Source organism: Arachis duranensis, chromosome 1 (genome assembly GCF_000817695.3).
Source record: "Arachis duranensis cultivar V14167 chromosome 1, aradu.V14167.gnm2.J7QH, whole genome shotgun sequence".
Classification (NCBI taxonomy): Eukaryota; Viridiplantae; Streptophyta; class Magnoliopsida; order Fabales; family Fabaceae; genus Arachis; species Arachis duranensis.
In genome coordinates this window covers 57,883,759-57,896,814 of record NC_029772.3, presented here as the reverse complement: position 1 = coordinate 57,896,814, position 13,056 = coordinate 57,883,759, and the positions used below count along the sequence as shown (strand labels likewise).

The 13,056-nt window shown below is 34.3% G+C and overlaps 1 protein-coding gene across 1 annotated transcript; it reads left to right on the top strand.

Annotated features, from left to right (window-relative positions):
* Window positions 1-548: 548 nt before the first annotated feature.
* On the top strand, window positions 549-5,931 carry LOC107489793 (probable inactive purple acid phosphatase 27). Its single transcript, XM_016110564.3, has 13 exons — window positions 549-682; window positions 777-945; window positions 1,392-1,483; window positions 1,680-1,749; window positions 1,877-1,999; window positions 2,195-2,287; window positions 2,494-2,623; window positions 2,907-2,988; window positions 3,083-3,215; window positions 3,430-3,635; window positions 3,725-3,850; window positions 4,537-4,846; window positions 5,411-5,931. Exons 1-13 carry the CDS (start codon window positions 639-641, stop codon window positions 5,714-5,716), a joined length of 1,884 nt encoding a protein of 627 aa, XP_015966050.1. The 5' UTR covers window positions 549-638; the 3' UTR covers window positions 5,717-5,931.
* Window positions 5,932-13,056: the final 7,125 nt, after the last annotated feature.

The following is a 13,056-nucleotide window of genomic DNA, read 5'->3' as shown; positions in this document are numbered from 1 at the left end:
TAATTTTGAAAAAGAAATTACATTGTTAAAAATTAAAAAATTGGTATCAGAGCCAAGTTAACGATTAAGGGTAACACTTTCTCCTTAAGCAATACTTTTAATGACACGCTTTTTTAGCCACAAAAGAACAAAAATCTGTACAGGCACATCTGTACACTAGATGGCCCCATATAATCTATTAACGATGAATTTTCAAATATTTGAACGGACTAGAGAGAGTTGAAGGCTTGGTAGGTAGGTGGAAGATACATTTAACAAATTGCATACATCTTTTGAGTCTTCCCTACTGCTACTTCAAGTCCACTCATTACTTCAATATATATGAATATTTTTTTATGAATAAAAATAAATTAATTATTAAATTTTTATTTTATTTTTATTTGTTATTTTATCTTTTTTTTAAATAAAATTTATTATCTTATTTTTTTAAGCTAGTTATACTTATTTTTTTCTAACAGAATTAAATTATTTTAGTTTATTTTAAAATTCAAAATCAGTTTAGTAATCAGTATAAATAAGTAGCATTGTTACAACTACAACATAACAATAAAAATTTCTTCTTCCTTCCTTTTCTTATTTTTTCATAGTCTTATTATTAATTAAAACCCTCTCACTTGCTCTTTCCTGTTTCCACTGCTATGCCGTTTGAATATCCTTGTGTTGAGTGCGAAACACAGAAACGGTAAGCACGCTAGTAAATCATAAGAAAGTAATAATATATTCATATATATGGAAGTATTATACGATGGTCATGGTGTAATTGTTTTGATCCTTAGAGGCAGTATGATTCTTCTTGTTTCGTTGCTTATCAACTTGAGCATCGCTTTGGCTCACTTTCATGGCTTCGGGGAACAACCACTCGCCAAGATTGCAATCTATAAGGCTGTTGTTTCGCTCCACAGTAACGCCTCCATTGCAGCCTCCCCTTATCTTCTTGGCACAAAGGTATATATCACCATCAACATGCTCCTTCTGTTCTGATTTTGATCTTGTATCTATCCAGAGAAGTTGACCATGTTTGATTCAGACAAGTTCTAGCTCTACCTTGGTTTGTTTTCAACCGTTTAAAATTGCAGATGGTTAGGTTAGTTTTAATTTCCGCCAGAGACAAAATTAATGGTACTGATGCTGTTGCAATTTCTGTTCTAATGCCGTTCCAGAGGGCGCCACGATGACACTATTGTGATTTTGGACTGCACGTCTAAAAGCAAGTGTTTATTGATAACTAATTTAAACATGAAAAGTAAGAGTTAGGCTGCTTAAGTGGGGACCACACCAAGATTCTAGTAAATAAGTGTTGACACATTTTTATGAAGAGTTCGGATGTTCAAAAACATATTTATCTTGTGTGCAGCATTCAATTCATGTGCTTTTCACATATTTGATTTCAGGGTGAAGATACCCAATGGGTGACTGTGAATGTTTATCACCCTGACCCATCTGCAGATGATTGGGTTGGAGTTTTCTCTCCTGCAAAGTTCAAGTAATGTTCTTACTCTGTTCCTCATATTCAACGTAAATTCAGTATTGCATAGAACTCAACACTAGATGGGATGCTTTAACAAGCAATCACCTGCATTAACCGAAAATGTATCAAATACTCTATTTATTCGGCTTTATTTGTCACCGTGACATTCTAGTGTATTTTTTAATTATTATTGTTATTTTGTTAATTGCAGCTCATCGACATGTCCACCGGTTAATGATCCAAAAGAAGATACTCCATACATATGCTCAGCACCAATAAAGGTTAGTATGTTATTCATTAATCTCTTTATGATTAACTTGTACTCTTGCTAGATTGTATTAAGGTTAAGTGGTTAACTACTTCAAAGTGGTACCCTGCTGATGTTATCGTTTTGAATGTTTGTTCCAGTACAAATTTGTGAATTACTCCAATTCAATGTATACAAAGACAGGAAAGGCTTCTTTGAAGTTCCAATTGATCAACCAGCGTGCCGACTTTTCCTTCGCGCTATTTTCTGGCGGACTATTGAATGTATGTCCATGACTATTGCAGCTGTTCTTGTATTTGTTGTCTTCTAATAATATTGAGTGTTACCTTAGAAACTTTGATCTAGCATTTGCTGTTTACAAAAACAGCTCAGTATTATCTTGATTCAGAATATGTATATGATTTTTATTTTATGAAATTGCTAGCCGTTAATTAATTGTAATTGATTGATCATTGCAGCCTAAACTTGTTACAGTCTCCAATTTCATATCATTTGTGAATCCTAAGGCACCTCTGTATCCGCGCATTGCTCAAGGGAAGTCTTGGGATGAAGTAAGTTTATTTCTTATGTCTTAAGATATTTATCACAAGCCATAACAATTTAGTTGAGCATAGCGAGTGATAGTGTGATACATACCCTTTATATGAATCAACTTGATAAAATTCAGTACCCTACTCCTTAGACACTTGATCTATAAAGTTTAGTAAATTTTGAACACACGTCTATGAAAAGATGAAATATACAGTGATTTATGCAGATGACAGTTACATGGACAAGTGGATATGACATAAGTGAAGCTACACCATTTGTTGAGTGGAGTATTAAGGGAAAGACTCCAGTGCAATCTCCTGCTGGAACATTGACATTTGGTCGCAACGCCATGTGTGGTATGCTTCATTCAATCGGCTAAATCAACTTTTCTATGGCAGAAATAATACTCTTGAATTATAACTTTATTTAACCTTACTCATAACTTAAATTTCTGCTTGGCAAATATGCAAGAACTTCGATTAGGCTCGCATTTGAGCCGTTGGTGAGAAAACTAACGATTTTAGGTTTAATCAGATATAAACACATGCATAATCCCTGTTACCTTATGAATCCTGGCTATCATCAATATTCAAGATCACTAATTATTTGAAACCATGATCTTCCTTTGCCACTGTGCAGGTTCACCAGCAAGCACTGTAGGTTGGCGTGATCCCGGGTTCATCCACACAAGTTTTCTTAAAGAACTGTGGCCAAATAAAGTGTATGGTTATTGATATCCATGTATTTTGATAGCAAACTGAGTAACAGGCAGACTTTGTTTCATAATTTCTTTCTTTCAAATATATTTTCTTCAGGTACACATACCGATTGGGGCATCTTTTGTCTAATGGTTCAGAAATTTGGAGCAAGCAATATTCATTCAAGTCATCACCTTATCCTGGACAGAACTCACTCCAACGTGTAATCATATTTGGTGACATGGGCAAGGTAATGTTAAACCATTTTTTTTATCCTATCTTATGTTGCGAAAAATTTGGAAGTGCTAGTCGGGCTTGTATCTTTGTTCTGATCTTAATAGAATGATCAACACCTACACCGAACTTATCTAAACTTTCTTTAGAATCTTAGTTAGGCTAAAATAACAAACTTTCAAGAGGATGAGGGCTGAAAAAGATTTACTTCTGATCCAATAAGTTTGCAGGCTGAACGTGACGGTTCAAACGAGTATAACAACTATCAACCTGGTTCACTCAACACAACAGACCAGCTCATCAAGGATTTAGAAAACATTGACATTGTTTTCCACATTGGAGACATGACTTATGCAAATGGATACATCTCACAATGGGACCAATTCACTGCTCAAGTGGAACCAATTGCATCAAAAGTGCCATATATGATTGGCAGGTAGGTTTGTCCTATGTTATAAGAACAATATTTTTCAATTACTTTTGTATTGATGTATTAGAATTCGTAATTGTGTGATCATGATGCAGTGGTAATCATGAGCGTGATTGGCCCAACACGGGATCCTTTTATAATACTACAGATTCAGGTGGTGAATGTGGAGTTTTGGCTCAGACCATGTTTTATGTCCCAGCAGAAAACAGAGAAAAGTTCTGGTACATGCTGTTTTATGAAAATCTTAGTGCTGTTCATTTAATTTTATTATTATATATATGATGGCACTGCTTAAAACATCTGATACAATCTTGCAATCACATCTATTCTGTTGGATAATTATTTATGCTGTCAATTGTAAAAAGTTGTTATTTTTGTCTATAGATATATTAAAAAGTGATGGTGATAGATAAAAGGGAACACATAGAGTATCTATTATTTAGTTCAATCAAAATTCAACTTGGTTAAACCAACGGAACCAAATGAAGCATGAAGGGCTTACCGTTTGAGTCTATTTTAGTTCTCCAAATAATTTTAACTTCAACATTGAAGATAGCTGTAAGAAATGAACCCATTAGCATCAAATCTAATGCAGGAAGAGGTTAAATTGACTTAAGTTTAAATTCAAAAATGATAGATATTACTCTTAAATTATTCATGACATTAATGTTTGTATCATCAAACATGCTTAATTCAACAAAAGTACAAAAATCTTATATTGATACACAGCAATAGTGAGTGTTTTTTCGCACTCTCTCATCGTTTCATCTTATTCTATCACTTTTTACACAAATCAACAGATCCAAAGACGTATCAGAAAATGACAGTGAAAATAAAAGCAATAGTATATTATAATTTTTAAATACAATTAGTATATATAATAATAAATAACATTCTGAATACACAGGTATTCAACGGATTATGGCATGTTTCGCTTCTGCATAGGGGACACTGAACATGATTGGAGAGAAGGAACAGAACAATACAAATTCATTGAGCATTGTCTCGCAACAGTGGACAGACAGAAGCAACCATGGTTGATCTTTGCTGCACATAGAGTGCTTGGATATTCGTCTGATTTTTATTATGGATTGGAGGGTTCATTTGAAGAGCCAATGGGAAGGGAAAGTTTGCAGAAACTTTGGCAGAGATATAAAGTGGATATTGCATTTTATGGCCATGTCCATAACTATGAAAGGACATGCCCCATTTATCAGGTAAACACAATAATAGCCAACTATGCCCTCGTTTCATTTAAATTTAGGTGATGAATTGAAAAGATGCAGAGATTTAGAGTAAGTACAAAAAGAAAAGAAAAGAAAAGAGACTCAGCACGACAAAGATTTTTTTTAAATGATATTTTTTTAAAAGATTTTTTATAAAAGTAGAAGTGATTTTATATTTGGATATCTTATGTAAAAAAAATTTTTATTTATCAATATGTTTAGGTAAAATAAGATAAAAGTATTTTTTTATTCATTTATTATATAAAAAATATTTTTTTTAAGAAAAAAAGATCTTTTAAAAAATAATGTAAATTGTAACCTCTTAAAAAAAAATTTTATTTTTTTAATTTTTTACTTTTATTATTAAAAATTTGTCAAACATATTTAAAAATAAAAGATTTTTTTTCATTAAAAAAATATACATTTTTTTTTATGGATTTAGTGGCGCCCAAACAAGCATATTCTCAAACGAAACGAGTATATATTGTATAAGTTAAAAAATAGTGCAATTAAATTTTAAATAAGATCATTAATTTTGTAACAAAACATATGCAGAACCAATGTGTGAACAAAGAAAGGTCACAGTATTCAGGCACGGTGAACGGAACAATTCATGTTGTTGTTGGAGGAGCAGGAAGCCACTTGTCGAATTTCAGCCAAGTGACACCAAAGTGGAGTCTTTACAGAGACTATGACTTTGGCTTTGTCAAGTTGACCGCATTCAACCATTCTTCTCTCTTATTTGAGTACAAGAAAAGCAGTGATGGCAACGTCTACGATTCTTTCACCATTTCAAGGGATTACAAAGATGTATTGGCATGTGTACATGATGGATGTGAACCAACCACTTTAGCCACTTAAAATTGTGTAGCCTCTATAGACTCTATACATACATGTACACCTTCATCTATGTTCTTATGAATTGAATATTTATATACTGCAAGAACTAAGGGCCGAAAGAATTATGCAGTGTAATCAGGCTACAATTATGAATCAAAGAACACAATTATTAACCCCATGTCTATCCTCTTCACTTCATTTTAAGCTGGGGAAGGGAATGAACGAATTTCATATTATCCTGACTGGTAGCGGGTGCCACCTAATATAGTTTGTCAATTGTCAGTTTAGTTTGTTGAAGTTTCAGTTAGTTAGTTACTGTATTTATAGCAATTCGTTAGTTAGTTAATTATGATTGCTTGCATCACAAGCTAATTAGTCTCGTATGTAGCTAAGACCTGTGCACAAATTCATCCACATCTCTGCAATTTCTTCTCAATCTATTCAAAGTTTCATACAATTTCAAATCTTTAAATCTGTAAATGTTGAAAAAAAAAAAAAAAGAAAAAAATTCATATTATCTTTTTTTTTTTAGTTGTGTGTATATCAAACATACCACTCGAAAAATAAGTTATAGTATCTCGAACCGACAACCGAACGAACCCCTTAACGCTTAAAGCCTTGTCACTTTCTTGAAAAAGATTTAACATCCAATTTTATTTGATTGAACATTTCTGGACCTTTACAAGCTCTCTAATTTGTGTTGCTTTCGGATATTGGCTCTACTATGCTCATCAAACAAATTCTAGTATTCTACAATTCTAAGCTTTTAACGACCTTCTTTTGTATTTTTGTGGAAAATGGTTATCATGTAAAATCAAATCAACCACGGCGTTTAAATACTAATCGAATCCACAATTTAAATTTTATTTTCAGTTGACTACCTATAAACGACAAATTAAAATAACAATAAAACATTCATTGATAAACTTATTTCCCTTATTTGATGATGAGATCTTATGAAGTGCAAATAATAATGATATAATTAGCTAACTAAACTAAAACGTCCATATTGTTGTTGATTATTTCCATCACCACTTGCTGGTGTGAAAACTGCTACATATTGGTGAAAGAAATTCTTGGCTCAGGGCCCAAGTTGGATGGAAATATTAATCGGAAAGTGGCATATTGAATGAGATTGAGATGGACCTTTGACCAGCAAGTTGATGATATACATGAGATTAACTAAAAGAATCTACAAAAAGAAAACTTTAAAGGTATGATGGACCTATAAATGGTCATCTCTGTATAATAGATTTATGGTATATAAAACTAAACTGAAACTGATCTTTCAATGTATACAGTGGTTGGGTTCTCATCTATTTGACGGAATCAACTTCTCCCACAAATATACTATTAGGTGGTCAAGTAGATTACTTATTGGTTCGTGTTACACACTTCAACTTTCAATTCTAATATCAGTGGTATTTATTTTTCTTTTCTTGTTTTTTGATGGCTGACTGGCTGCCGAAGCTTCTCACAAACTAGATAGATGTCATGCAAGTTTCCAAATAATTTCAATTCTAACATCATAATATTAAGAAAAAAAATTCATAAACGAGTCTGATAATTACCTTAAATAACAACGAGATCTTTAAATAAAAAAAAATACATTTTTTGGTCTTTGATCTTTTTTTAGTGAGATTGATTAGTCTTTCTGTTAATATTTTTTTTCTGTATTAACGAAATAAATATACATGACATGGTAAACTGTTGATTTATCCATTAAGAGTCAATTAGGATTGACAAATTTTTATCGTTAGGAATTTTATTATCTTTTAGAGGATAATTGTCAGGACTGTTTAGTTTTTTTGTTATTGTCTTTTTTAAATATATTAGCTACATTTACTGTATAAAATTAAAAAATATTAGTGATTTTTAAGTTGTTTTTACTTATAATAACTAAATTAAGGATATATTAGTGATTAACGTGTCACATAAGCATGATCTGGAGAGAGATCATTGATAGAGAGACTAAGCAGTCTCACGAAATTAAATATTGATGAGCGGATAATTTATACGCTTTTTGACATTGTTTTTTAGAAAGTTTTTAGTAGGTTCTAGCTACTTTTTAGTATATTTTTATTAGTTTTTAGGAAAAATTCATATTTCTGGACTTTACTATGAATTTGTGTGTTTTTCTGTGATTTCAGGTATTTTTTGGCTGAAATTGAGGGAGCTGAGCAAAAATCTGATTCAGGCTGAAAAATGACTGCGAATGCTGTTGGATTCTGACCTCCCTGCACTCGGAATGGATTTTTTGGAGCTACAAGAGTCCAATTGGCGCGCTCTCAATTGGGTTGGAAAGTAGACATCCAGGGCTTTCCAGCAATATATAATAGTCCATACTTTGCGCGAAGATAGACAATATAAACTGGCGTTCAACGCCAGTTCCATGTTGCAGTCTGGCGTTCAGCGCCAGAAACAGGTTGCAAGTTGGAGTTCAACGCCAGAAACAGGTTACAACCTGACGTTCGACTCCAGAAACAGCCCAGGCACGTGAGAAGCTTAAGTCTCAGCCCCAGCACACACCAAGTGGGCCCCAGAAGTGGTTTCTGCACTATCCATCTTAGTTTACTCATCTAAGGCTCCGGGTAGTGATGGATACAACATGAATTTTATAAAAAGATGTTGGGAGGAGATTGGAGTGGAATTCACTAAAGCTGTGATGAGCTTCTTTGAGACGGAGAGATTACCAGCAGGCTCCAATATTACTTGGGTAGCGTTGGCTCCGAAGTTTGTGGACGCGAAGGAGATAAAGGACCTGAGACTGATCAGTATGGTTGGCTGCATCTACAAGGTCATATCAAAAGTGTTGACAAGACGAATGAGGAGTGTAATGCCCGGGTTAGTTGGAGAATCACAGAGTGCATTTCTCAAGGGTAGGCAAATACATGATGGAGCGTTAATTGCATGTGAAACTGTACAGTGGTTGAAACAGAAGAAGAAGGCATCAGTTATCATCAAATTGGACTTCCAGAAAGCCTATGATAGAGTCAAATGGAATTTTGTTGATATTGTGTTAGAAAAGATGGGGTTCGAAAGAAGATGGAGGGCATGGATTACAGAGTGCATTAGATCAGCTTCCATATCTATAATGGTTAATGGGGTTCCATCAAAACCGTTCAAGATGGAAAGAGGGCTTCGACAAGGCGACCCGTTATCACCTTTTCTATTCGTTCTCATTGTAGATGTGCTGAACAGGATGATCGGGGAGGCAGTAAGAAATAGGAGAATATCTCCTCTCTTAGTTGGTAGGGACAATATAGAGTTATCCCACCTTCAGTTTGCTTATGACACTATACTGTTCTGCCCACCAGAGGAGGAGACAGTGAGAAATTACAAGAGACTCCTGAGGTGTTTTGAAGTCATGTCGAGATTGAGCATTAACTTTGACAAGTCTATGTTGATACCGATAAATTGCAGCCAGGAGTAGGTTGGTCAAATGTGCAGATTATTAGGATGTCAGGCGGCGAACCTACCAGTGAAGTATCTGGGCATTAATCTAGGAGCAAACTCGAGGCTATTAAAAACTTGGAAGCCAGTAATAGATAAGGTGGAGGAGAAACTGAGTCTGTGGAAAGCGAAGGTGCTCAGTAAAGCAGGGAAGTTGGTTCTCATCAAATCCGTGATCAATAGTTTGTCTACGTACTATTTGAGCTTGTATAAAATGCCAGTTACAGTGGCCAAAAAAATAATCTCATTCCAAAGAAGATTCTTTTGGGGGAAGGACGACGGACGACCGGGACTGGCTCTTGTAAAATGGGAGATGATACAGGCACCGAAGAAATTAGGGGGACTAGGTGTGGGAGATGCGATGATTCGTAATACCGCGTTGTTGTTTAAGTGATGGTGGAGATTCTCCAAGGAAGAGTGTCCTCTGCGGAAGAAAATAGTGTGCTCCTGCAATAATCTAAACCCGGGGCAGTTATTGTCTACTCAAGCTATACCAGCAAAAGGGGGTCCGTGAAGAGATATTTGTCACTTGCAAATCAAGGAGGAACATGTTAAACAGAGGATGATTGACGGGTTGGCTATAGAAGTAGGCGATGGTAGACTAACCAGATTTTGGGAAGATACATGGCTACAGTCAGGGAAGCTAAAAGACTCCTTTCCAAGACTCTACTTAATTTCAGATAATAAGGGATCCGTGATTGGGGACTGTAGATTTTGGGATGGGATAGAGTGGGTGTGAAACTTCCATTGGAGGAGGGAACTTTGTCAATGGGAGACCGACAATCTGATCCAAATGCTTGAGATCTTGTAAGCTATGAGACTGATAGCAAACACACAAGATAGAGTGGTGTGCAAATTTGATAAGGAGGGAGTTTATACTACTAACTCATTTGTGCAGGTTTTGCAGGTACAGACATTGACAGATGATATTCTTAGCTATAAGTTCACAAATGGAATCTGGAAAGGAATTGTTCCACCGAGGGTTGAGTTGTTTACTTGGTTTGTGCTTGTAGGCCGACTTAACACAAAGGATCGCTTGAGCAGATTAGGCATCATCGAACAAAGTGATAAAGTCTGTGTTATGTGTAGTAAGGAAATTGAAACTGTACAACATTTGTTTGTTACATATGAGTATGCTTGGCAGGTGTGGTGCGCATGGATAAGTCATGTGGGTTGTGTTTGGAGAATCCCTGGGTCCATAAAAGAACATTTTGAGAGCTGGAGGACGATGTTTTTGAGAAAAGATGTACGAAAAATATGGTTAGTGGGATTTTTCACAGTTATATGGAACATATGGTTGTGTAGAAATGAGGTGACAGTGGAAGTGGTAGATTGTGTTGCTAGGACGTTTTCTTGCTCTAGAGAGTGGTGCAAAAGGTAACTCATGTTGTTGATGGCTATACCGGAGATAACATAGGAGTTACAAAATCTTATTTTATGTTTTCTTGTATGCTCCACTGAATGTGTTGAGCTCATTTTCTTTCAAAAAAAGTTTACTCATTTTCTGTAAACCTAGGGTACTAGTTTACTATTTAAACAACTTTTAAAGACTTATTTTATATCTCATGACATTTTTAGATCTGAATTTTATACTCTTTGACGGCATGAATCTCTAAACTCCATTGTTGGGGGTGAGGAGCTCTGCAGCATCTCGATGAATTAATGCAATTATTTCTGTTTCCATTCAAACATGCTTGTTCCTATCTAAGATGTTCATTCGCGCTTCACTATGAAGAAGGTGATGATCTGTGACACTCATCACCTTCCTCAATCCACGAACGTGTGCCTGACAACCACCTCTGTTCTACATCAGATTGAATGAGTATCTCTTAGATTTCTTAATCAGAATCTTCGTGGTATAAGCTAGAATTGATGGCGGCATTCATGAGAATCCGGAAATTCTAAACCTTGTCTGTGGTATTTCGAGTAGGATTCAAGTATTGAATGGCTGTGACGAGCTTCAAACTCGCGATTGTTGGGCGTAGTGACAAACGCAAAAGGATCAATGGATCTTATTCGGACATGATCGAGAACCAATAGATGATTAGCTGTGCTGTGACAGAGCATTTGGACCATTTTCACTAAGAGGATGGGAAGTAGCCATTGACAACGGTGACACCCTACACACAGCTTGCCATGGAAGGAACTTTGCACTTTTGAAAGTGAGGAAGCATTATGTTACAGAAATTCAGAAGACAAAGCATCTCCAAAACTCCAACATATTCTCCATTATTGAGTAACAATTATTTATTTTATGCCCTTTCACTTTTTACAATTGAACATAAAAAATACTGTTGTTGGTATCCTGACTAAGAATAATAAGATAACCATAGCTTGCTTCAAACCAACAATCTCCGTGGGATTCGACCCTTACTCACGTAAGGTATTACTTGGACGACCCAGTGCACTTACTGGTTAGTTGTGCGGATTGCAAAAGTGTGATTGCAATTTCTTGCACCAAGTTTTTGGCGCCGTTGCCGGGGATTGTTTGAGTTTGAACAACTAAAGGTTTATTTTGTTGCTTAGATTAGGAATAATTTATTTTTTTTGCTATAGAGTCATTAAATCTGAGTCCTTTATTTTCTTTTCAAAAATTTTTCAAAAATATTATTTTTCCTTATTAATTTTTAATTTTTATGTGAGTTTAGTTTTATATTTTAAGTTTGGGGTCAATTGCGTATTTTATATTTTCCTTTAAATTTTCGAATTTGTGTTCTTTATTTTTCCTTGATCTTCAAATTGTTCTTGTCAAATTTTCTTGTTTGATCTTTGATTTTTCCTATTTTGTGTATTTTTCGTGTTTTCCTTGTGCTTTTTCAAAATTTTAGTTTTCAAAAATATATTTTTTATATATACAATATTAAAACACGTTACATTTATAGCTCAGTTGGCTAGAGCGTTGGCTTATGTTCTTGGCAATTGGGTATCTTCTTTTTAAAACTTTTTTAAAAATAATTTTTCTTTGATTGAATCTTGTACAAACTTTAAGTTTGGTGTTCTCCTGTTAATTTTCTTTAATTTTTGAAAATTTAATTTGGTTTTCAAAAAAATTTTAAGTTTGGTGTTCTTTCTTTTGTTCTTGATGTTCTTGTGAATCTTCAAGGTGTTCTTGAGTCTTTCTTGTGTTTTGATCTTAAAATTTTTAAGTTTGTTGTTCCTATTCTTGGTGTTCTTGTGAATCTTCAAGGTGTTCTTGAGTCTTCCTTGTGTTTTGATCTTAAAATTTTTAAGTTTGGTGTTCCTTGGTGTTTTCCCACCAAAATTTTCGAAAACAAGGAGCATTAGATCTAAAAATTTTAAGTCTTGTGTCTTTTGTGTGTTTTTCTCTTTTATCATAAAATTCAAAATTCAAAATTCAATTTCAAAAATTTTCAAATCTTATCCTTTTAAGATTTTTTTTTATCTTTTTCGATAATATCCTAACCACTTTCTCTCTCCTCACTTTTTCAAAAATCTTCATAAAATATTTTTACATTCTTTTTTATTTTATTTTTATTTTTATTTATTTTTAATTTTATTGTCGTCTTTATTTTATTCTATTTTATTATTATTATTTTGAAATTTTTATATATAATAAAATAAATAAAATAAATTCACCTCATCTCCCTTTCTCCATTATGGACTTAAGTGGAAATGAACAGTCCAGAAGGACTCTGGGGTCATATGCTAACCCCACTACTACTTCATACGGGAGTAGTATCTGTATACCCTCCATCGGAGTCAGTAGCTTTGAGTTGAACCCTCAGCTCATTATCATGGTGCAGCAAAGTTGCCAGTATTCCGGTCTTCCACAGGAAGAACGTATAGAGTTTCTGGCACAATTTTTACAAATTGCTGACACAGTACATGATAAGGAAGTAGATCAGGATGTCTATAGACTGTTACTGTTTCCATTTGCTGTAAAAGAC